The 25774-nt window shown below is 40.6% G+C and overlaps 1 protein-coding gene across 1 annotated transcript in view; it reads left to right on the forward strand.

Annotated features, from left to right (window-relative positions):
• The window catches only part of ahr1b (aryl hydrocarbon receptor 1b), a 40415-nt gene that overhangs the window by 4652 nt on the left and 9989 nt on the right, over positions 1-25774 (forward strand). Inside the window, exons 3-8 of the mRNA XM_034179138.1 lie at positions 664-779; positions 9272-9361; positions 12923-13049; positions 14075-14211; positions 15854-16050; positions 24755-24864. Of these exons, the coding sequence (XP_034035029.1) occupies positions 664-779; positions 9272-9361; positions 12923-13049; positions 14075-14211; positions 15854-16050; positions 24755-24864 (777 nt within the window). The remainder of the gene's footprint in view (positions 1-663; positions 780-9271; positions 9362-12922; positions 13050-14074; positions 14212-15853; positions 16051-24754; positions 24865-25774) is intronic.

Here is a 25774-nt window from a genome sequence, read left to right on the forward strand (position 1 = left end):
AAATAAAACTCACTTTGAAAACATTTATTTTTGGATCAGGAAAAAAATCTGCACCTCCTGAATTCAAAATGGATTTGAAGAGCTTACATTAGTTTGTTAATATGATCAAGTTTATCAGTTAGTCTATTATTGGTGTAGAACAATTTAATATCTGTTGTTGTTTAATCACTAAAAATTAAAAACCATTAGCTTTTACCATTAGTTTAAGCCCAGGTATGAAGTGGTTTAAAATGGGTTTTAAATGAGGTTGTTTATTCCCCCCAAAAAACGTAAATATTTGCAAATTGTCCAATTTAAAAATCAGAATCAACGGAGTGGACAGTTATTTTCTGTTAATTGACGGTTTGAGTTGTGGTGACATGGTGAGCCTGGAGGCTTTGTTTATGTGTCCATGCCTGCTATCCTCTGCCGCACGAACGCCAGGCGACCTGCCACGTCTGTGAGCGTCTTCAGCTGATTCTGGGTCAGCTCGTGAGGCGGCTCCAGGAATAAAACCACAAAAAAACACAGAGCGGCAATCCGCAGGCCTTCAGAAGAACGGGGTCATGAACGTGCTGAGCGCCTCTCCAGGAAGTGAACCTGATGAAACACTTGATCTGGACTACTTCAGGCCGACTTCTGACCGGTTTTACGCGTGACGTCGCTCATTATGTTTTTGTGCAGTGGCATTGAAAAAGCAGCCCTCAGATGCTGGGACCAGCAGCGGCGATCACCATGACAACAGCCGGATGACAGGGTCGGTGGACAGACGCGTCCCCGAGGGGGAGCTGCTGCTGCAGGTGGGTGAGGACGTCCTGTTCACTGTGCCCGATTTTGAGTCTGAAACTGTTTCAGTCCATTTAGATTCATAATTGAATTTCATCTGCTCATTATTCATGTGTTCATGTTGATATCAGTCCAGTTAGAGTTGAAGTGATGAAGGCCTTTAATTGACTCACCAGGCAATAGAAAAAATAATCAGTGACTATTTCAGTTTAGTTGGTCCAAAATTACAAACTTATTCAACTGAATCAACACAAAGTTTCATTGATAAAATGTAAAATATTTGGAAAAAAATGTGTAGAAAAATTCAAATTTCAGACAACATCCTCGGATATCTTGTTTTGTACGCTAAGCAGTTTGAAAAACCCAAAGATATTTTATTGACAAAAACTTCCAAAATTAGAAGTCCTGAGTCAGCATTTATTTTTTTTAAATATATAAAATGAGAAGTCCTGAGACAGCATTTATTTTTTTTAAATATATAAAATGAGAAGTCCTGAGACAGCATTTATTTTTTTTTAAATATATAAAATGAGAAGTCCTGAGACAGCATTTATTTAAAAAGAAAATGTATAAAATGAGAAGTCCTGAGCAGCATTTATTTAAAAAAAAAATGTATAAAATGAGAAGTCCTGAGTCAGCATTTATTTAAAAATGTTTTAAATGAGAAGTCCTGAGTCAGCATTTATTTTTTAAAAAATGTATAAAATGAGAAGTCCTGAGCAGTATTTATTTAAAAATGTATAACATGAGAATCAAATCAAATCAATTTTATTTATATAGCGCCAAATCACAACAAACAGTTGCCCCAAGGCGCTTTATATTGTAAGGCAAGGCCATACAATAATTACGGAAAAACCCCAACGGTCAAAACGACCCCCTGTGAGCAAACACTTGGCAACAGTGGGAAGGAAAAACTCCCTTTTAACAGGAAGAAACCTCCAGAGAAGTCCTGAGTCAGCATTTATTTTAAAAATGTATTAAATGAGAAGTCCTGAGTCAGCATTTATTTTTTAAAGAATGTTTAAAATGAGAAGTCTTGAGCAGCATTTATTTAAAAAAAATGTATAAAATGAGAAGTCTTGAGCAGCATTTATTTAAAAAAAAATGTATAAAATGAGAAGTCCTGAGTCAGCATTTATTTAAAAAATGTATTAAATGAGAAGTCCCGAGACAGCATTTATTAAAAAAAATGTATAAAATGAGAAGTCCTGAGTCAGCATTTATTTAAAAAATGTATTAAATGAGAAGTCCCGAGACAGCATTTATTAAAAAAAATGTATAAAATGAGAAGTCCTGAGTCAGCATTTATTTTAAAAAATGTATAAAATGAGAAGTCCTGAGTCAGAATTTATTTTAAAAATGTATTAAATGAGAAGCCCTGAGTCAGAATTTATTTTAAAAAGTGTATAAAATGAGAAGTCCCGAGTCATCTGTTGTGTGGGCCACTGAAGAGGAGGTACTGCTGGCCCACCACCACAAGATGGCGCCCTGCTTGAAGTGCGGGCTTCAAGCACCAGAGGGCGTTGGAGCAACCAGGAGTGACAGCTGTCACTCATCATCGTACCAGCTGTCACTCATCCACTACTCATCACCACCACCATAAAGGCCGGACTGCAACTCCACCTCCCCGCCGAGAAATCAGCTACCATTCAGGTAATTTTCTCTGCTGACTCGAAACGTTGAGTAATAATCTGAACTTCTTTTGCAGCCATTATCCTGTGGTGTTTGCCTTATCTGTGGGATTGGCGTTTGGTGTGATCAGCGACGGCTTCGCTTCACACTCCAATCAGATAAGTGGTTAGACAGGAGCTGCACGAGTGTGTGATTGGAGGTGGAGGTTCTCCCTCCTTTACTGAACACTGACTGTGGGATTACTGAGTGTGCGAACTCACACTCATCAGGACTGTCTCTGTTTTCTGCCAGCAGTACCGGGTCTGACTGCTGAAGACAGCGGCCACCTGGGGCGCAGGGCTTGGCGGCTCCGGTGTTCTTCAGCTCCGTTGGTGGTGGAAGCTGTGTGGGGATCCAGCTCTTCTCTCGCCAGGCGTCTTCTATCGTCGAGCCTGCCCACACGTCACCTGGTGTATGATTGACAGTCCACCATATTGTTATTGTCTGTACGTCGTTGTGCGATTCACAACATTAAATTGTTACTTTTGGCTTATCCATTGTCCGTTCATTACCGCCCGCTGTTGTGGGTCCATGTCACGTCACTTTCACAACATCATCATTGATTTTAAAAAATGTATAAAATGAGAAGTCTCGAGACAGCATTTATTTAAAGAGAATGTATAAAATGAGAAGTCCTGAGTCAACATTTATTAAAAAGAATGTATAAAATGAGTAGTCCTGAGTCAGCCTTTATTTAAAAAATGCATTAAATGAGAAGTCCTGGGACAGCATTTATTTTTGTAAAAAATGTATAAATGAGAAGTCCTGAGTCAACATTTATTTAAAAAATGTATAAAATGAGAATTCCTGAGTCAGCATTTATTTAAAAAAAATATTAACTGAGAAGTCCTGAGACAGCATTTATTTTTTTAAAAATGTATAAAATGAGAAGTCCTGAGCAGCATTTATTTAAAAAAATGTATTAAATGAGAAGTCCTGAGTCAGTATTTATTTAAAAATGTATTAAATGAGACGTCCTGAGCAGCATTTATTTTAAAAAATGTATAAAATGAGAAGTCCTGAGTCAGCATTTATTGTAAAAATGTATTAAATGAGACGTCCTGAGACAGCATTTATTTTTTTTTTAAAGTATAAAATGAGAAGTCCTGAGACAGCATTTATTTTAAAAATGTATAAAATGAGAAGTCCTGAGCAGCATTTATTTTAAAAAATGTATAAAATGAGAAGTCCTGAACAGCATTTATTTTAAAAAACATCTAAAATGAGAAGTCCTGAGTCAGCATTTATTGTAAAAATGTATTAAATGAGAAGTCCTGAGACAGCATTTATTTTTTTTTAAAGTATAAAATGAGAAGTCCTGAGACAGCATTTATTTTAAAAATGTATAAAATGAGAAGTCCTGAGCAGCATTTATTTTAAAAAATGTATAAAATGAGAAGTCCTGAACAGCATTTATTTTAAAAAACATCTAAAATGAGAAGTCCTGAGTCAGCATTTATTGTAAAAATGTATTAAATGAGAAGTCCTGAGACAGCATTTATTTTTTTTTTAAGTATAAAATGAGAAGTCCTGAGTCAGCATTTGTTTAAAAAAATGTATAAAATGAGAAATCCTGAGACAGCATTTATTTAAAAAAATGTATTAAATGAGAAGTCCTGAGACAGCATTTATTTTTTTAAAAAGTATAAAATAAGAAGTCCTGAGTCAGTATTTGTTTAAAAAAAATGTATAAAATGAGAAGTCCTGCGTCAGCATTTATTGTAAAAATGTATTAAATGAGAAGTCCTGAGACAGCATTTGTTTAAAAAATGTATAAAATGAGAAGTCCTGAGTCAGCATTTATTGTAAAAATGTATTAAATGAGAAGTCCTGAGACAGCATTTATTTTTTTTTTTAAAGTATAAAATGAGAAGTCCTGAGTCAGCATTTGTTTAAAAAAATGTATAAAATGAGAAGTCCTGAGCAGCATTTATTTTAAAAATGTATTAAATGAGAAGTCCTGAGACAGCATTTATTTTTTAAAAAAGTATAAAATGAGAAGTCCTGAGTCAGCATTTATTTAAAAAAAAAGTGTATAAAATGAGAAGTCCTGAGTCAGCATTGATTTAAAAAATGTATTAAATGAGAAGTCCTGAGACAGAATTTATTTTTTTTAAAATGTATAAAATGAGAAGCCCTGAGTCAGCATTTATTTTTAAATGGATGAGGCGATGGTCTAGTGGTTAAGGTGTTGGGCTTGAGACCAGAAGATCCTTGGTTCAAATCCCAGCCTGACTGGAAAATCACTAAGGGCCCTTGGGCAAGGTTCTTAATCCCCTATTGCTCCCGGTGTGTAGTGAGCACCTTGTATGGCAGTACCCTGATATCGGGGTGAATGTGAGGCATAATTGTAAAGCACTTTGAGCATCTGATGCAGATGGAAAAGCGCTATATAAATGCAGTCCGTTTACCATTTTAAAAATGTATTAAATGAGAAGTCCTGAGACAGCATTAATTTGTTTAAAAATATATCAAATGAGAAGTCCTGAGTCAGCATTTATTAAAAAGAATGTATAAACTGAGAAGTCCTGAGTCAACATTTATTAAAAAGAATGTATAAACTGAGAAGTCCTGAGTCAACATTTATTAAAAAGAATGTATAAAATGAGAAGTCCTGAGTCAACATTTATTAAAAAGAATGTATAAAATGAGAAGTCCTGAGTCAACATTTATTAAAAAGAATGTATAAAATGCAAAGTCCTGAGTCAACATTTATTAAAAAGAATGTATATAATGCAAAGTCCTGAGTCAGCATTTATTGAAAATGAAAATGTACAACATGAGAGTCAGCGTTTATTTAAAATGTATAAAATGAGAAGTCCTGAGTCAACATTTATTGATAAAAATGTACAACATGAAAGTCAGCGTTTATTTAAAATGTATAAAATGAGAAGTCCTGAGTCAACATTTATTCAAAAGAATGTATATAATGCAAAGTCCTGAGTCAACATTTATTAAAAAGAATGTATAAAATGAGAAGTCCTGAGTCAACATTTATTAAAAAGAATGTATATAATGTTGGGAAAGTGTAGGAACATGGACCCACAACAGGGGGCGCAAATGAACGGACAATGGAGGAGTCAAATAACACTGTTTTTACTGTTGTGAAAACAGGCACAACAACACAGCCGATTACAATATTGAGACTGAGTCCAATTACAACGGTGTTGTGTGGGCAGGCTCGACGATAGGAGACGTCTGTCCAAGTCGAACCGGAACCAACCCGATTTCCTCTGCCACCGAACCCCGGGAATACTGGAGCCGCCAAGTCCCGAATTCCCAGGTGGCCACTGCCTCCGCTCGTCGGATCCGGTACTGCTGGCAAGGAACAAAAACAGTCAGGTGTGGATGCGGCTGCACCCAGCAACACGGAGGGTGGAGAGTCTACCTCCACCTCTCGTTAACAACAATGCAGGAGTGTAGGAAGGTGAGTACTTATCCAACTGTTGTCCAGAAGTCTGCTGTCCTACAAATACTCAACAAGAAATACAACAATGGTTATTTATATGTTCGGGCAGAGATTGTTACCTCTTTGATTAGGCGATATCTCGGCAAATGAGGTGGAGATGGTCCTGCTGATATACCTCCCTGTTGATTAGAATCAGCTGTCTCCAGTGATGGGTGACAGCTGTCATCCTGGCTGCTCCTGTAAGGCGGCAGCGCCCTCCGGTGCCTGGAGCCCGTACTCCAGGCAGGGCGCCCTCTAATGGTGGTGGGCCAGCAGTACCTCCTCTTCAGCGGCCCACACAACATATAATGCAAAGTCCTGAGTCAACATTTATTAAAAAGAATGTATATAATGCAAAGTCCTGAGTCAACATTTATTGAAAATGAAAATGTACAACATGAGAGTCAGCGTTTATTTAAAATGTATAAAATGAGAAGTCCTGAGTCAGCATTTATTGAAAATGAAAATGTACAACATGAGAGTCAGCGTTTATTTAAAATGTATAAAATGAGAAGTCCTGAGTCAACATTTATTGATAAAAATGTACAACATGAAAGTCAGCGTTTATTTAAAATGTATAAAATGAGAAGTCCTGAGTCGGAGTTTATTTAAAAAAAATGTATAAAATGAGAAGTCCTGAGTCAGCATTTATTAAAAAGAATGTATAAAATGAGAAGTCCTGAGTCAGCATTTATTGAAAATGAAAATGTACAACATGAGAGTCAGCGTTTATTTAAAATGTATAAAATGAGAAGTCCTGAGTCAGCATTTATTGAAAATGAAAATGTACAACATGAGAGTCAGCGTTTATTTAAAATGTATAAAATGAGAAGTCCTGAGTCAACATTTATTGATAAAAATGTACAACATGAAAGTCAGCGTTTATTTAAAATGTATAAAATGAGAAGTCCTGAGTCAACATTTATTAAAAAGAATGTATAAAATGAGAAGTCCTGAGTCAGCATTTATTAAAAAGAATGTATAAAATGAGAAGTCCTGAGTCAGCATTTATTGAAAATGAAAATGTACAACATGAGAGTCAGCGTTTATTTAAAATGTATAAAATGAGAAGTCCTGAGTCAACATTTATTGAAAATGAAAATGTACAACATGAGAGTCAGCGTTTATTTAAAATATATAAAATGAGAAGTCCTGAGTCAACATTTATTGATAAAAATGTACAACATGAAAGTCAGCGTTTATTTAAAATGTATAAAATGAGAAGTCCTGAGTCGGAGTTTATTTAAAAAAAATGTATAAAATGAGAAGTCCTGAGTCAGCATTTATTAAAAAGAATGTATAAAATGAAAAGTCCTGAGTCAGCATTTATTAAAAAGAATGTATAAAATGAGAAGTCTTTTTTTTTTTTTGCGCCTAAGCAGTTACAGGTTTTCAGCTGGCACATGAACTGAGCACACGCTATGTGTGACATCATGTGCACGTGGTTAACGTGTTTGTGTGTCTGTGTTACGTAAAAGCTGTGCTCTTTCGCTCCTGTGATTGTGTTTGGAGGCAGGTCGAGACTTATGGTTCTGCCTCTGGCAGGCTGTGGTCCTGCCTTCAGCGAGCCATGAATTATACAGGGCCGATGAACACATGAATTATTGAGGGGAAGGGGGAGGGCGACCTGTGTAAAAGCACCGAGAGTGTTTTTCCATTTGAGGTGGAAAAAACAAAAAAAAAAAGCAAACAAACAAACATTAGATGAATCCTGCACACCTTCATGCTGTGAAGCGTGACCCCGCCTCCCTGTGTGGGCGGGGTTATTGTCTGTGATTGATGAGATGATGAAGACGTCTTCTGCTGTCCTTCACTTCCAGGAAAGAAATGCGGAGCAACAAACATTTCCGCTCGCTCCCAGGAGGCATCGAGATCGAGAAAACATGAGCCATTTTCTGCAGGCGGAGCAAATATTTATACACAGAACATGTAGAGTGTGTGTGTGTGTGTGTGTGTGTGCGCTGCTCATTTATAAATGATAGTTTTAGTTCTTCCTTTAATCCTCAGGATGTGGTTGTTTTCTGTCTCTGCTCCAGTGTTTGTACGTAAACGAAGTCGTTACCTCCCGTTGATATTTCAGAATTCTACAAGTTCCATATGACGGTCAGTAAACATCCCGTCGCCGTTGTCATGTTTTCTTGATTCTTTCATTTGTCCACAGTCAGTAATCCGGTTATGTTGCTATCACAATCAGGTTTTGACCTCCCGTGTCCCCGTCACGTTCTCTCCGACTCGTCGTGGTCATACTTCTCCAAACTCGGACAAACCAGTGTGTGCGATGATCTGCAAAAAAAAAAACAAAAAACATTATGTTGATGGCGCATTGCATTCTGGGTCATTATTCCCTGTGCGCAGTAGGGAGAATGGTCTACATCACTCTGTAAAGCCACACCCACACCAGAAATTAGCAAAGTGAAATTTAGCCGCACAGTCTGATAAATGGGCGGGAATTCCTCGATTGAAGCAGAAAGCAGTGTGAACCTCAGAACGTCTTGTTGAGCTAGCTACAGGCTAACTAACCAAACTAGCTGGTTGCTTAGCTATTGTGTTATGCTTTCTAGCGAGCTGCATCACTAACGGAATACGTCAAAATGACAGGAACTGAATTGTTTCTGTTCTTCTCTCACAAGTGATGATAAACGTTCTCATAACAGTTTAGACACAATAAGTTAGAAAAAATATGATGATACACAACTCCATTTCAGCCAGCTAGTTAGCATGTAGCTGATAGTCAACTAACGTTTGTCCACGTCCTGTTTTGAAGTCTTTCTCCACTCTGTCATGAACCTGCGGAACCGCTGATGCAGCAGGCGCAGTTCCTCAGAAGCCTGTGACTCCTTCAGAGTCGTCTGGTGTCTTTGTGGCTTCCCTCACTTTGTCACTCAGTTTTTGTGAACTGGCTTCTCGTGAGTGATTTACCAAAATCTCATTGGCTGATTCAAGTATCTGATAGTTCTTGATTGGTTGAGCACACCTGAATTAAATATGCAGGTTCAGGGGTACCTGGGGACCAGGGTGGGGAACCAGGGGTTTATAGGAGCTGAAGGATGCCACCACCTCCTCACTGAGCCCTGAGGGAATAAAAAACCAGCAGGATGGTGGAGGTGTTAGTCATCCATTAGTCACCTCCTTCTCCTCCCTCTCCTCTCACCTGGTCTCTCATCGCCCAGGGCTGATGTTGTACTTCTCTTCTTCTTCCTCTTCTTTTTTCAGTCTCTTCAGCCGTTCATCTTTCTTCCCTGTTTCACAGTTTTTCTTCTCACTGGAAGCCTTGTTATAAAAAATATGAAATTCATGTATTTGGTTCAGGCACCGTGTGATGAGATGATTCCACAAACATGACGGCCGGTGAAGATGCTGCTGATGTTATCTTTGTTTCTTCTGCAGGCTCTGGACGGCTTCGTTCTGGTGGTGACAGCTGACGGCATCGTCTTCTTCTGCTCACAGACCATACAGGATTACCTCGGCTTCCATCAGGTGACAGGAGGAGGAGAGAGGTTTTTTTTTCGTAAAGCGCCTTGGGGCAACTGTTGTTGTGATTTTCCGCTATATAAACAAAAATTGATTTGATTTGATTTTGATTTGATGGAGAAGGACAGAGGTTGTGTGTGATAGAGGAGGAGCGAGGTTGTGTGTGACAGAGGAGGAGAGATGTGTGTGATAGAGGAGGAGAGAGGTTGTGTGTCATAGATGACGAGAGAGGTTGTGTGTGACAGAGGAGAGAGGTGTGTGTGTGTGATAGAGGAGGAGAGAGGTTGTGTGTGATGGAGAAGGATGGAGGTTGTGTGTGGTAGAGGAGGAGAGAGGTTGTGTGTGATGGAGAAGGATGGAGGTTGTGTGTGATGGAGAAGGACAGAGGTTGTGTCTGATAGAGGAGGAGAGAGGTTGTGTGTGATGGAGAAGGTTGGAGGTTGGGTATGATAGAGGAGGAGAGAGGTTGTGTGTGACAGAGGAGGAGCGAGGTTGTGTGTGATAGAGGAGGAGAGAGGTTGTGTGTGACAGGAGGAGAGAGGTTGTGTGTGACACAGGAGGAGAGAGGTTGTGTGTGATAGCGGAGAAGAGAGGTTGTATGTGATGGAGGAGGAGAGAGGTTGTGTGTGATGGAGAAGGAGAGAGGTTGTGTGTGATGGAGAAGGATGGAGGTTGTGTGTGACAGAGAAGGAGAGAGGCTGTTTGTGACAGAGAAGGAGAGAGGTTGTGTGTGACAGAGGAGGATGGAGGTTGTGTGTGACGGAGGAGGAGAGAGGTTGTCTATGATGGAGAAGGACGGAGGTTGTGTGTGACAGAAGAGGAGCGAGGTTGTGTGTGATAGAGGAGTAGAGAGGTTGTGTGTGACAGAGGAGGAGAGAGGTTGTGTGTGATACAGGAGGAGAGAGGTGTGTGACAGAGGAGGAGAGAGGTTGTGTGTGATACAGGAGGAGAGAGGTTGTATGTGATGGAGAAGGATGGAGGTTATGTGTGATAGAGGAGGAGAGAGGTTGTGTGACAGAGAAGGAGAGAGGTTGTGTGTGACAGAGGAGGAGAGAGGTTGTGTGTGATAGAGGAGAAGAGAGGTTGTATGTGATGGAGGAGGAGAGAGGTGTGTGATGGAGAAGGACGGAGGTTGTGTGTGATAGAGGAGGAGAGAGGTTGTGTGTGATGGAGAAGGATGGAGGTTGTGTGTGACAGAGAAGGAGAGAGGTTGTGTGTGACGGAGGAGGATGGAGGTTGTGTGTGATAGAGGAGGAGAGGTTGTGTATGATGGAGAAGGACGGAGGTTGTGTGTGATAGAGGAGAAGCGAGGTTGTGTGTGACAAGAGGAGCGAGGTTGTGTGTGACAGAAGAGGAGAGAGAGAGGTTGTGTGTGATACAGGAGGAGAGAGGTTGTGTGTGATACAGGAGGAGAGAGGTTGTGTGTGACGGAGGAGGATGGAGGTTATGTGTGATCACACACAACCATAGGTATTAAAGGCACTGCGCTGCGGTGGTCTGAATCATATTTATCTAATAGATTACAATTTGTTCATGTAAATGGGGAATCTTCTTCACAGACTAAGGTTAATTATGGAGTTCCACAAGGTTCTGTGCTAGGACCAATTTTATTCACTTTATACATGCTTCCCTTAGGCAGTATTATTAGAAAGCATTGCTTAAATTTTCATTGTTACGCAGATGATACCCAGGTTTATCTATCCATGAAGCCAGAGGACACACACCAATTAGCTAAACTGCAGGATTGTCTTACAGACATAAAGACATGGATGACCTCTAATTTCCTGCTTTTAAACTCAGATAAAACTAAAGTTATTGTACTTGGCCCCACAAATCTTAGAAACATGGTGTCTAACCAGATCCTTACTCTGGATGGCATTACCCTGACCTCTAGTAATACTGTGAGAAATCGTGGAGTCATTTTTGATCAGGATATGTCATTCAAAGCGCATATTAAGCAAATATGTAGGACTGCTTTTTTACATTTGCGCAATATCTCTAAAATTAGAAAGGTCTTGTCTCAGAGTGATGCTGAAAAACTAATTTATGCATTTATTTCCTCTAGGCTGGACTATTGTAATTAATTATTATCAGGTTGTCCTAAAAGTTCCCTGAAAAGCCTTCAGTTAATTCAAAATGCTGCAGCTAGAGTACTGATGGGGACTAGAAGGAGAGAGCATATCTCACCCATATTGACTTCCTGTTAATTCTAGAATAGAATTTAAAATTCTTCTTCTTACTTATAAGGTTTTGAATAATCAGGTCCCATCTTATCTTAGGGACCTCTTAGTACCATATCACCCCAATAGAGCGCTTCGCTCTCAGACTGTGTTTCTTTCTCTTTTTGCTCTGTATGCACCACTCTGCATTTAGTGATTGATCTCTGCTCTCTTCCACAGCATGTCTTTTTCCTGGTTCTCTCCCTCAGCCCCAACCAGTCCCAGCAGAAGACTGCCCCTCCCTGAGCCTGGTTCTGCTGAAGGTTTCTTCCTGTTAAAAGGGAGTTTTTCCTTCCCACTGTCACCAAGTGCTTGCTCATAGGGGTCGTTTTGACCGTTGGGGTTTTTCTGTAATTATTGTATGGCTTTTGCCTTACAATATAAAGCGCTTTGGGACAACTCTTGTTGTGATTTGGTGCTATATAAATAAAATTGATTTGATTTTGATTTGATGGAGAAGGACAGAGGTTGTGTGTGATAGAGGAGGAGCGAGGTTGTGTGTGACAGAGGAGGAGCGAGGTTGTGTGTGACAGAGGAGGAGAGAGGTTGTGTGTGACAGGAGGAGAGAGGTTGTGTGTGATGGAGGAGGACGGAGGTTGTGTGTGATAGAGGAGGAGAGAGATTGTGTTATTATTGCTTTCTCTTTGTTTGGGGGCGTTATGTCTGAAAAAGTAATTTTTGGATTCTGGCAAAATTCTTTGAAGATTCAGAGTAAAGTTCACCAGTATTTTTTTTTTCTTTCTTTTTATTTCCTTCTTTGTCTTTTCTGTCTCATGATGTCATCAAGCAGTCTGGGAACCAGAGTGTGAGACCTCATACTTCCTTTGCTGATATGTTTAGCTCCTCTGAAACTGATTTCCACCCGACTGAGCCAATCACAGGCCTTTATCTGATATGGGGCGAGATTTGTTAGGCTGAATTCACGATGTCATCTGTGACAACACAAACAATGCAGCAGACGGCATTATTAACCAGGTTATGTGGTTAATGTTAGTCATCGCTTGTTAGGTTTTATGGACTGATTCAGTATTAACAGGTGTTCATGAGGTTTTTCTGTGTGTGTGTGTGTGTGTGTGTGTGTGTGTGTGTGTGTGTGTGTGTGTGTGTGTGTGTGTTTGAGATTCAGTGCGCATCACGTTTCTCTGGTGTAATTGGTTGTCGGTGTGACATGCAGAGTAATTTTGGTCACCGCCCTCAAAAATCTAAAATGGTCATGTGTTCCAGATCAGAGGTCGCGACCTGTCTGGTATAAAAGTCGTCAATCTTGTCTTCATGAATCGGATAAAATGTTCCCTAAGATCTCCAAATCAGCATTCAGATTTCCCTGGTGTGAATATTTTCCTTGCAGACGGACGTGATGCACCAGAGTGTGTTTGAGCTGATCCACACCGAGGACCAGCAGGAGTTCAGGAGGAACCTGCACTGGGCCCTGAACCTGTCTGACAGCCCGGGACCCACCACAGAACCCCAGCCAGGTCTGTCAGACTCATTCATTCCACACACAGCTTTAGCTTCAGCTTCAGCTTCAGCCTCAAACTGGTCTGTATTCCAAATTTAGTTTTTCTAAATAATCGTTCATTGTCAAACAAATCAAAACCAAAATTAATTCATGGTAAAGTGTCATATAAATAAAGTTGTGCTATTGTTGTTATTCGCGAGAGCTAGCTAAGGCTAATTAGCTTGCTTCTTGGCCGCAGCAAACATGGGCTATGCTAATTAGCTTTACTGTTACCAGGATGATGTTTTGTTCTTTGTTTTATTCTTTTACTTATGTTTTTATTTATGTATTTTAATTTTTTTTTCATTTTTAATTATTTATTCAATTTTATGTTGACTTGTTTTATTTAAGGCGCCTTTTGCTGTGATTTGGCGCATTATAAGCTAATTAAATTAAATTAAAATTGTTCTTGCCCGATAGCTGCTGAAGTTTATTGATTTGTCTTTGCAGTATCTTTGTTTTTAGTTGTTTCAAACTTTTTAGTCCTGATCATCATCGAATTCAACAAGGAAAAAAGACCATAAACTACTGAAGTGACTGAATTTAAATAACTCCACTTTCTGCACAGAATTAGGCAGGAATTAATCAGATTTGCTGTGAAAATGATAATTTATTAGGAAATTAAGTATTTCTTTGTGATTGTTATAATTTTGCCTTTTTTATTTTAATCATCATGATGCTCGTAAAAGAATAAAAAGTGGATTTTCTGCTTTTCCCTGCTCAGCGGCTGACTTTCCTGTTTGTTATTCAGATGTGTTTCTCGAACGTTGGTGCTTTAAAAGCCGTTTTCTTCTGGACGCCTGCAGACTTTTGGTTGTGTTGCGTCTGAAGCTGTTCTCAGGTCAGACGGGTGGAGGTGACCTTTAACTCCAGCCTCTTGAGACACTCAGCGTTTTAGTGCACAAACACTTGTCACTTTGAATTAGCTCGGCGTCGCCACACTGAGGCCGCATCTGTAAACACTCAGGTCTTTGAGTTTGTAAAAACAGCTTTCATCCTCAGACGGCGAGTCGCAACCAACGACCTCCTGCCTGGTGACCTACGACCCCGAACATCTCCCACCTGAAAATTCTCCCCTGTTGGAGAGAAGCTTCATCTGCCGATTCCGCTGCTTGTTGGACAACTCGTCAGGTTTCCTGGTGAGTTTGGTCAGCCTGCACCTTAGGGGGCGACAAAGTTCATTTTGTTTGTGTTATCACATTAATTTGCTGGATATTTTAATCAGCTGTTGAGTAATCTGGGCTAGCTGGTGTGAAGAATCAGTGACAAGTTGGTTAAATGGCAGTTGTCGTTTTGGAACAAGTTAAATCGTTTATGCTTGAATAGAGCAGGAATTTATGACGAATTACTTCATTTGGCTAGCTTGTAGGCTAGTAGATGAAAAGCTGGCGCACCAGCTCAGGACTTTGGGGTTCTCCGCTTTTGTTGAAGAATAAATATGGCAATCGAGGTAGTAAGCAAGCTAGCCAACTAGCAGAACCCGGCTGTGAGTCGGCTAGCTAGCGTGTCATGGTCTCGCAATGAAGCTTGTTTGTGGGTAAATATTCATCAAATGTTTAATTTCATCAATAACAATAAATTTGCCAAATTGTTCAACCAATATATTGACTGCAGTTGTACCTTTATGAAGTTTTGAAGCTAGTAATAACTGTCGTCATGTTAACGTTAGCCAGAACGGATCCCGCGGGAAGTCTCTGCGTCCCCAAACTACCAGTATCAAGGATGGATCAGTACATTCAGAGGGTGTTGGTGGTTCTCGGGTAGCATGGCGTGCCACCTCGGAGGACCTCCTGGATCAAAAGCTGTAATCCGCCTTAAAACGACCTCAGGGTCGTGGGGAAAAGGGACTTAATCCCTGTGTCACCCAGACTGGAATTTGGTAACTCCAGACTGACCACTGCTGCTTCTACTAAGACAGTTAGATGAAGACTGACAGCGGCACGCTGGTTCAAATCCCGCCACTGGCTGGATAACCCGGAGCAGGCAGCACATCCCATGAGCAAGGCAAATCAGCTCAATCAAATCTATGATTTAAACCAGTTTGAAACCTGTTTCATGAAATTCCAAACCTTTTTTTTTTTTGTCAATAGGCATTAAAATAATTATTTAACACAATTTTCTGTTATTTATTGAAATAAAAATTAAATATAGAGATTAAATATAAATAATAAATATAATTGTTAAATGTAAATGTTTGTATTAAATATAAATATATTTAATAAATGTAAATATATTCATGCTAAAATACACCTGATTTTACATCATCAGTAACAAATAAATATAAAGATGATTAATCTATTTTTATTTACCTTATTGTGCTTATCAGTGTTGAGCGTGATAAATGAAACAGTTGGTGCGTCACATTTTCTGCGGGGGGGGGGGCAGTTTTTACAGAGTGTATGGATTTGGTGTCTTGCTCGAGGGCACTCTGGCAGGTTTGGGATTGACTGGAGCTGTTTGTGTCAGCTGTAAGTCGGGTTTCTGTTGATGTCTCCAATTCAAGTCCTGTAATTTGTCCTGCATTTTGTTTTTGGTAAAGCGTCTGGCGCTGAGGTCATCAGACCGCAGCAGCGTGAGCGAGATTTTCAGTCACATGCAGCTCAAGAAATCAGATGGGCTGTCACTGAAACAAGTCATGTGATTAGTGGAATTTCAGGAGAGACGGCCGTCTGTCTGCAGTTTGTCCTGAAGCAGGTTAAATCAGGCAATGTGCAAAGAGGCGGCGTTCGTTCGTCTTCACCCTGATTTGACTTTGATTGATTTGTTGTCCTGTCCTCTCAGGCCTTGAACCTTCAGGGTCGGCTTAAGTTCCTCCATGGTCAGAACCTCCAGCGTGAAGGCTGCAGCTCACCTCAGCTTGCCCTGTTTGCCATCGCCACGCCGCTCCAGCCTCCAGCCATTCTGGAGATCAGGACGAGGAACATGATCTTCAGGACCAAACACAAACTGGACTTCACACCCATGGCCTGCGACGCAAAGTATGCACTCCAAGACAATTTCATTTTGCAAGTCAATATAACATAAGAATCTTTCACTTGGTGATACAAGCACCAAATTTGGTACATAAGTACTTCAGGACCTACTCTCTTAGAAAAGGTCGCTATCCAGGTGATAGACAAAATGGCCGACATTTTTCAAGATGGCTGCCAAGTTAAAGGTGAAAAAGGGTGTTTTCAGCTCAGAATGTCAAGGAATCAAAACATCTGAGTAATGCAAATATCAAAATGTTTGTATTCTGACCAGGAGAACTTAATAGTATCAATGTCATTCCAAAATGGCCACCATTTTTTTAAATGGCAGCCATTTCATGACTGAAGATGCATATTTATGACACATCCAGCAGTCCGATCACGTTATTACATATTACATACAAAACCTTGCCATCGTTGTTGTAATACAATGTTAACTAGCTCTTGTTTTCAATATTATGAATCAGAGTGATGCCATAGCACAACCAGGGCACACTGGTGGCATTATTGCTGTGAGACTCAGCATGGGGTTCAGTGTCAGCTTGTAGTACAGTAGCTGTAGTTGTAGTTTACTATTGTAGTAGTATACTCACTACAGTTTTCAGTATTTCAGTGTCCCAAATGCTATCTAATAAGCCCCTGTATATAGCTTAACTAGAAATTTGGTTAGTTGTAGAATAATAGTTAGATAGCTGCACCTGAATCGACAGGATGTGCCAGCGCGGGAGAGCCGAGCCAAGGGTAATGGGGCATCAGTTACCCGGATGGTGTACAGATGCATAGGACTTAAACGGCACTGGATGAACAATCGGGCTAGGTGTAGGGCACAAGATGCCTGAACCTTGTTGTATCCCATACCTCAATGTGCTTTGATATTTCATACTGTTGGGTGGTAAAAGGATAGCCCAAAATTCAAACATACTCATCAAAATATGAGAGGACAGACATAGTTTTTGATGTTTACTGGATTTCAAGCTTAAAGGCTGAGACAAGGTCAAGAAGAGGTAAAGGAGATCGACGTAGAGTGACTGACAAAACCAAGCTTCCACCTAACTGGAAACGTTTTCTGCAAGACAATGACAACAAGACTGAGCTTTTTGAATTCCTGGCTGACAAGATAGTATCCCTGTGTGCTGAAAATGTTGTAATTGTGACCAAAGGCAAAGAGGCTCTGTCCAACAAACCCATCAGTCTGGAGAGCTTGAGCCCATGCAACCATGAAGAAGCTGACACCAGAATCTTCACACATGCTCTTGATGCAGCCAAGCAAAAGGCAAAATCTGTGTTAGTTAAGGCAAGTGATACAGATATTCTTGTTGTTGCAGTCAGCAATTTTGCAACTCTCCAGGATGCAGGATTGGAAATGCTGTGGATTGAGTTTGGCCATGGTCATTCCATCAGGTGGTTGCCAATCCATGACATTGTGTTGAATCTTGGCCCAGAGAAGTCCAATGGTATGCTGTTCTTCCATGCCTTCACTGGCTGTGATGTTGTATCATCTTTCCGTGGCAAAGGCAAGAAAACAGCATGGCAAGCATGGGACTTTTGTCCTGAAGTGACCCATGTCTTCAGTAAGTTCAGTAAATATCCAGCAGTCATAGAAGATGTTGACTTGAACATTCTTGAGAAGTTTGTCATCATTATAATAATGATGATAATCATTGATCATTGATCATTCATCAATGATGATAATCTTTTTGCTCTTCAAGATGGCGCCGGCATGCTTGGCACGCCGTCTTGTACTGGCGATAGTTGTATGTTTTTTAATCATACTGTGTTTGATGACAAGGTCCATTGACTCTCTGCTGAGCTATAACCGCTATGAGCTTTTGAAAATAAAATCTGCGGTGGATTCGGTGGAGGCATATTGTATTAGTGGAACTTATTTTTCCCCTCTGCTGGCTAATGTTCCTGCGTACCTGTCGCGCACCGGCATCTTACCTGTCAAACGAAAGGGGGTACTCTTGTCAAGCTGAAGCTTTGGCTGACACATTCTGCAGATTTGTACAATATCCCCATTGAATATATGGACTGTTTTCGTCGTTTCATGTCGCGCCGTGCCTTGAACTTTTCTGGTGCCTGGCTGGTTCCTGTGGTTCCTCCGCTTGATGTGGAGCCCTGGATGGTACGTACCACCAAGCCACGTCGAGCTGAAGTCTCTCCAGGCATAAACCACACCAACCTCCGAGGCCTTAGCCAGGTAGCTTCAGAGGCTAATACCCAGATTATCAACTGTGCGCTAGTTAATGCGCATTCCGTGATGAACAAGACTTTCATTTTGCAGGATTTTTTCTCCGCACACTTTTTGGATGTATTGTTTGTGACTGAGGCTTGGATCTCTGCGGGTGAGTCCTCAGCTTTTGTTGACCTGGTTCCTTCGAACTGCTCATTCATTAATGTTCCAAGAAGCAGTGGTCGGGGTGGTGGCATTGCTACTATTTTCAGAGACAGTTTGGCATATAAAAGTATTGTGCCTGGATGTTTTTCGTCATTTGAATTATGCTGCTTTGAACTGGGACACCACAATCCTGTGTTGTGCGCACTTATCTATCGCCCACCTAAGCACAACAAAGATTTTTTAAAGGATTTCTCTGACTTGCTTGCAGCTGTTATTCCACAGTATGATCGAATCTTACTTCTGGGTGATTTTAATGTTCATGTTTGCTGTCCGTCCAAGCCTTTGGCTACTGAGTTTTTAGAATTGATTGATACATTTAATTTTATGCAACATGTTACTGAAGCAACGCACATATTTGCTCATAGGTTGGACTTGCTTTTAACTAATGGTTTTGATGTCAGTAATGTTCAGCTTTTGGATGCAGTGTTCTCTGATCACCGTCCGGTGTTATTTAATTTTATTTTGGACAGCAGTAATAAACCCAGTGTTTCTGCATGCTATCGGCGGCAGCTGAGGCCAGGAGCGGGAGATCATTTCTCCTCCCTTTTTGTTGCCTCAAAAAACAATGTAGCTGTCACATGCCAAAACACAGAACAAAATGCATCTACTTTTCTTTTGGCATGCAATACCATTATGAACACTATTGCTCCACTCAAAGCTATGCGCCCTAAACCCAGGCAGGAGCCCTGGTTGAATGAAACTGTGCGACAGGCCAGACGTGAGTGTAGGAGGGCCGAGCGCAAATGGAAGAAAGATGGACTGACCGTCTCCTATCAAATTCTTTAAAAAAAGTTGGAGAAAATTCCAAAATATGGTCAGGTCTGAAAAGGCAAAATACTTTTCCAATCTAATTTCTGATAACTGGGACAAACCTCGTGTTCTTTTTAAAACTATTGGATCTTTGTTAAACCCTGGCCAATCCACCACTTTGGAAGCAACTCAAGTTGTTTGTAATCACTTTTTAAATTTCTTTTGTGATAAGGTCGCCAGTATTAGGGCTGGGATGACTGTCACTTCGGCCAGTTCAATCATGGCTCACGCCTGTTCTGCTGTGTTAGACCGGTTTGAACCTGTGTTATTTTCAGATTTATCAAATATTGTTAAAAATCTCAAACCTTCATTTTGTCCCTCAGATTGTATCCCCCCACGACTCTTTAAAGAGGTCTGAGGAACTATCGGCCCTGATGTTGTTGTTTTGGTCAACAGCAGCCTTATGTCAGGAAAAGTTCCTGCGTTTTGTAAGCAGGCTGTAGTTGAGCCTCTTTTAAAGAAAGTGAGTCTTCATAACTCTGTTATCTCTAATTATAGGCCCATATCTAAGCTTCTTTTTATTTCAAAGATTTTGGAAAAAGCTGTTCTTGTACAACTACAAGAGTTTTTAGAAACAAACAACATTTTAGACAGTTTTCACTCAGGTTATAAATTATTTCACGGCACTGAGTCTGCACTTTTAAAGGTTTTTAATGACCTGTTTTTAATCACTGATTCTGGTGATTCTGCCGTTTTGGTGCTTTTAGACTTGACTGCTGCCTTCGACACACTTGACCATGCAACTCTTTTATCTCTTCTTGAGAACTGTGTGGGTGTCAGGGGGACAGCCTTGGACTGGTTCCACTCTTACTTTACAGGCCGTTCATTTACTGTCAGGCTGGGGGAGTCCACCTCGTCTTCTGTTCCTTTGAACTGTGGAGTCCCCCAGGGTTCTATTCTTGGGCCTATTCTCTTCACCCTATACCTTCTCCCGTTAGGTCAGGTGTTTAGAAAACATGGCATATCTTATCATCTTTGTGCAGATGATACTCAAATTTACTTGCCTATTAAGAAGAACTCTAGCAGCCCCCTGACACCCTTGCTTGTGTGCCTGGAAGACGTCAAGGGTTAGGTTCAAAATTTTCTTAGCTTAAATGAGAACAAAACCGAGGTGATTGTGTTTGGGCCCAGTGTTGGTTCCACAGCTCGATTAGACCTGGGCCCTCTCAGTCAACACATGAAGCCCACAGCCACCAACCTTGGCGTCATTATGGACTCTGATCTTAAACTGGATAGGCAGGTTAAGGCGGTTGTTAAATCCAGCTTTTATCAGCTTCGTCTTTTAACCAAAATTAATTAATTTTATCCTTTTCTGACTTGGAGTGTTATGTGTCGGACGCAGCCCGGAGAACCGACCAGCGTTTGAAGGACCCAGTATAAAATAAGCAGAGCACGGTACAAAGGATAACAGAGTTTAATAAACATAACAGTGATGTGAAAAAATACAAACAAATAAGTGCGCGGTCTGGCGTGGCGGATTTGCGGTGTGCTCCCAGCAGCACAAAACGGTCCGGAGCCAGAACCAGTTCAGACCCAAGGACCCCGCCGACACCCCCCAGGTGGCCGCGACAAACCGAGTCTGTGAAAGAAGAAATCATTATGTGAGTCCACACTCAACACACAGCGAGACCACTCAAAGGTGTACAAACAGCAAACACTTCCTGGCTTAATTGCAAATCAGCTTCCCACCCTGCAGGCATAGAACACCCTGTTCACAAAACTCCACTGCAGTGGAAGCTGATTTAAACGACCAACATACAGCTCAATATAATAAGGTGTGAGGGACACCACATTTACTGACTGTATAAATGTTAGTCACAAAATCTAACGTACCTCAGGAAGTGTGCTGACGAGCGTGAGACCTCACCCCCTCCTTTCACAGACCGTGCATCAAACCTGGACGTTCTCTGCATCCACTGATGATGAGATGGCTCTTGAGACGACGATCTCACCCGTCTGGTCACAAGGTCGAGTCTCTGGCAAATACACACTGTGTACTCCAGTCTTAAATGCCACCATGTTCCAATCCATGTAGATGCACCACAGCTGTGAGTCCTGACGAGCCACAGGTGATCAGCCTCAGGTGATCAGGGTGAGGTCCTGATAAACTCAGCTACACAGCCACTCAGTCCCAAATGCAAGCCACCTGGAAGGAAAAACAAAAGACAGGACAAAAGACAGAAACAAAAAGACAGCCAGGCCCCCCCCCAGCCATACAACATGGAGCGCGTCATGCATGCTTTTATTTCTTCACGCCTGGACTACTGCAATTCACTTTTTTTTGGAATTAATCATAATACACTTCACAGATTGGAGTTAGTCCAGAACGCTGCTGCACGCCTCTTAACTGGGAGCAAAAAACATGAACATATTACACCCATTCTTGCGTCTTTGCACTGGCTCCCTGTTAATTTTAGAATTGATTTTAAAATTTTATTATTTGTTTTTAAAGCTTTAAATGGACTGGCCCCACAATATATTGTAGACCTCCTCCAAATTTACTCCCCAGCACGTGCTCTGAGGTCTGAGGGCCAGCTCCAACTTGTGGTGCCTAGGACGAGACTCAAGACCAGGGGGAACAGGGCCTTCTCTGTGCCCGGGCCCAGACTCTGGAACGCTCTGCCTCTCCACGTTCGAACAGCCCCCACAGTGGAGTGTTTTAAGTCTCGTCTGAAGACCCACTTTTATTCTCTGGCTTTTAGCTCTGCATGAGTTGTATGGTCCTCTGTTGTCTTTGGCCCAGTGTTTTATTTATTTATTGTTTTATTGTTTTTATGTTTATTTATTTATTAGTATCTGAGTGGGTTTATTGTTTTGTATAGTTGTTTAATCATTTTTATGTGCAGCACCTTGGAAACTGTTCTGTTGTTTAAATGTGCTATATAAATAAAGTGGATTGGATTGGATTATGTATGACAAGAACAGCACTGCAAACAAGGTTGATGAGGCAAGACTGGACTTATTTGCTCGGAAACAGAGACCATATGATACCATTCCACCAACAAGTGCATCCCTCTTCGAGCATGTAAAATGGTCTGTGTTCCAAGCTGCCTGTATATGGGGCCAGGCTACTGTGTGTGAAATGCAAATTGAAAGCCCTGCCAACTGGGGTTGGATAAAAGATGGTGAGATCTGGAAAGTTCTGTGGTCAAAGCTTCCTGCAATTGCAGAGAGTTGCCTGCAATTGACAAAATGTGGATGCAAGACTGACTGCCGAGGAAGATGCAAATGCTATCGCTTCAGCCTCAAGTGTACAGTTATGTTCCTGCAAATGTGATGACTGAAAAGAGCTTATGCAAACTGTACATCAACAGAGACTTTGTTTCATACCAAAGCAACAAACATGTAATCATTGGTGTTATGTTTTTGGAAATTTAGCAGATTGCAAACATCATTGAACGAGTGTTCATTTACATAATTTACATAAACTTACCTGATTTTTCAATATTTTTTGTTTTTTTGACTGCATAATTGGATTTTCTAGGCTCCAAATCATATATTTCCATTGCTACATCTTCCACATATGGTTATTCAATTAAAATATAGTTAAAACAAGCTTAAAAACCAGTTCGATTGGCGGCCATCTTGGAAAATTGTGGCCATTTTGTTTTTTTACCTGGATAGCGACCTTTTCTAAGAGACTAGGTCCTGAAGCACCTCTGTTCCAAATTTAGTGCTTGTATCACCAAGTGAAAGATTATTTGAGGTATCTGCTGCACTATAACAAGGAACTGCTGTGCCTTTTGGTTTTTTGGGGGGCTTTGTAGTTTATTTATTTGTTTGTTTATTTGCTTTTCTTTATTTATTTCAAACTTCAATTTTCTTTCAGTGGAATCTGGAGTTTAACTTTGGGTAATTTGAATGAGTACATTCCATCTGACTCAAAGAATCAGATTGGCTGCACATGCATAGAGTCCATCTGATGGTTATGAGATTAGAACATCACCATTATGAGATTGTGATGTGACCGTTATAAGATTATAACGTCACCTTTACGAGATCGTGACGTGACCGTTATAAGATTATTACACCAACGTTACGAGATTATGACGTGTCCGTTATAAGATTATAATGTCACCGTTACGAGATTGTGACGTGTCCGTTATAAGATTATAATGTCACCGTTATGAGATTCCGTTATAAGATTATAACGCCAACGTTACAAGATTGTGACGTGTCCGTTATAAGATTATAATGTCACCGTTATGAGATTCCGTTATAAGATTATAACGCCAACGTTACAAGATTGTGACGTGTCCGTTATAAGATTATAACGTCACCGTTACGAGATTCCGTTATAAGATCATAATGTCAACATTACAAGATTGTGACGTGACCGTTATAAGATTATAACCCCAATGTTACGAGATTGTGACGTGTCCATAAAAAGATTATAACGCCCACGCTATGAGATTGTGACGTGTCAGTTATAAGGTTATAACGCCAATGTTATGAGATTATGACATGACAGTTAGAAGGTTATAACAGCACCGTTACTAGATTGTGACATGTCCGTTATAAGATTATAACGTCACCGTTACGAGATTCCGTTATAAGATTATAATGCCAACGTTACAAGATTGTGACGTGTCCATTATAAGATTATAACGTCACCGTTACGAGATTCCGTTATAAGATTATAACGTCACCGTTACGAGATGCCATTATAAAATTATAATGTCAATGTTACGAGATTGTGACGTGTCCATAATAAGATTATAACGCCAACGTTACGAGATTGTGATGTGTCCATAATAAGATTATAATGCCAACGTTACGAGATTGTGACGTGTCCTTCATAAGGTTATAACGCCAACGTTATGAGATTACGACATGACAGTTAGAAGGTTATAACGCCACCGTTACGAGATTGCGACGTGACCGTTATAAGATTATAACCCCAATGTTACGAGATTGTGACGTGTCCGTTATAAGGTTATAACGCCACCGTTACGAGATTGTGACGTGACCGTTATAAGATTATAACGTCACAGTTACAAGATTGTGATGTGACCGTTATAAGATTATAATGCCAATGTTCCAAGATTGTCAAGTGGAGCAAGAACCTTATTTATCATTGCAGTTTGCACCATCTGTCATGTTACAGAGTAACATATGTCATACGTCATAGACTCCAATGGATGTTGACCTTGTTTTTTTACTTTGGACACCAAGCATTCAGCACAGTCAAAACTATTCCATTTGTCAATCCGATTAGCTCAACCAATAATTTGCATAACTTTTTACAATAATTGGTTTCTTCCTGAGAGTTTTTCTTACCACTGTCACCTGTATTCTTGCTCTGGGGGTTGATAAGGTTAGATGTTACTTGTGTGAACCACCTTGACACAGCTTTGTTGTGGTTTGGCGCTATATAAATGAAATGAAATTATAACGTCACCATTACGTAACTGTTACAAGATTGTCACTTTTGTAAGATTGTCATGTGACAGCTCCAATTTCCTAATTCATGTGTCTATGCCGGTGTTTTTAATGTTTTTTAAGGGGGAAGATTGTGCTTGGCTACACGGAGGCGGAGCTGAGAGTCCGGGGAACTGGTTACCAGTTCATCCACGCCGCTGACATGCTGCACTGCGCCGAAAACCACATGCGAAGTGAGTTACAGCTCCACAGTGTCAGCAAGTTTAACTCTGCGGTTTTAACCAGTATAACTAAAGTATTAAAAAGCTCCGTGACACACGAACAACAAACTACAATTTATGAATGCATTTAAATCAAATTTAAGAAGTATTAAGCACATAAATATTGTGCTTAATACTAAACACATCGTGATACATATTGAGCACTGGACGCCCAACGATATGTCTCGTATCAAGTTTTGAGAAATTATTTTGAGCCCTAAAAATGTCTGAAGTAATAACATGACCACTTCTGGTTTTGCAACTTTATGTTGTTTCTGCTCCAAATTTTTTTTTTATTATTTCTGCTTGTTTTGTTCATGCTGCTGAGGAGGAATCCAGGCGTCCGAAGAGCAGTAAAAACAAATATTTATTTAGTTGCTGCTGCTGATTTTGTTTGATCATAAACCTTAAATGTCAGAGGATCGGCGCTCAGACCGCTCGCCACTTCACGTTTGGCTCCGCGCCGTTTGTGACGCTGGATGAAATCTCTGAGCCACAGTCAACTGTCCTACTTAGCTCGTGTACCGGATGACCCGGTTAGACATAACCATGGCGCCCTGGAGTCCCATATCACTGCTGCTCGCACACCAACACAAATCCTGCACACGTGCAGCCATGCATGCACACATACACGTGTTTGTATTCAGAGGCATGGCACACACATCATAGGTGTGCAGCGTGCCGGTGAGTATGAAGTCACCCCGTGAGACGGGATAACGTTTCTGATAAAATTACAGACAATGAAATGACTCGAAGTGAAACGAGTGCAGGCAAAGTGGCCTCAGGAGGCTTTTTGTATCAAAGTGTTCAGAACAGTGGAACGACTTTTTCAAATTACATTTATTTTTGTTTGTTTATTTATTTATGGGCAGTTGACTTGTGT

The sequence above is a fragment of the Thalassophryne amazonica genome, chromosome 1, assembly GCF_902500255.1.
Source record: "Thalassophryne amazonica chromosome 1, fThaAma1.1, whole genome shotgun sequence".
NCBI classification, from domain to species: domain Eukaryota; kingdom Metazoa; phylum Chordata; class Actinopteri; order Batrachoidiformes; family Batrachoididae; genus Thalassophryne; species Thalassophryne amazonica.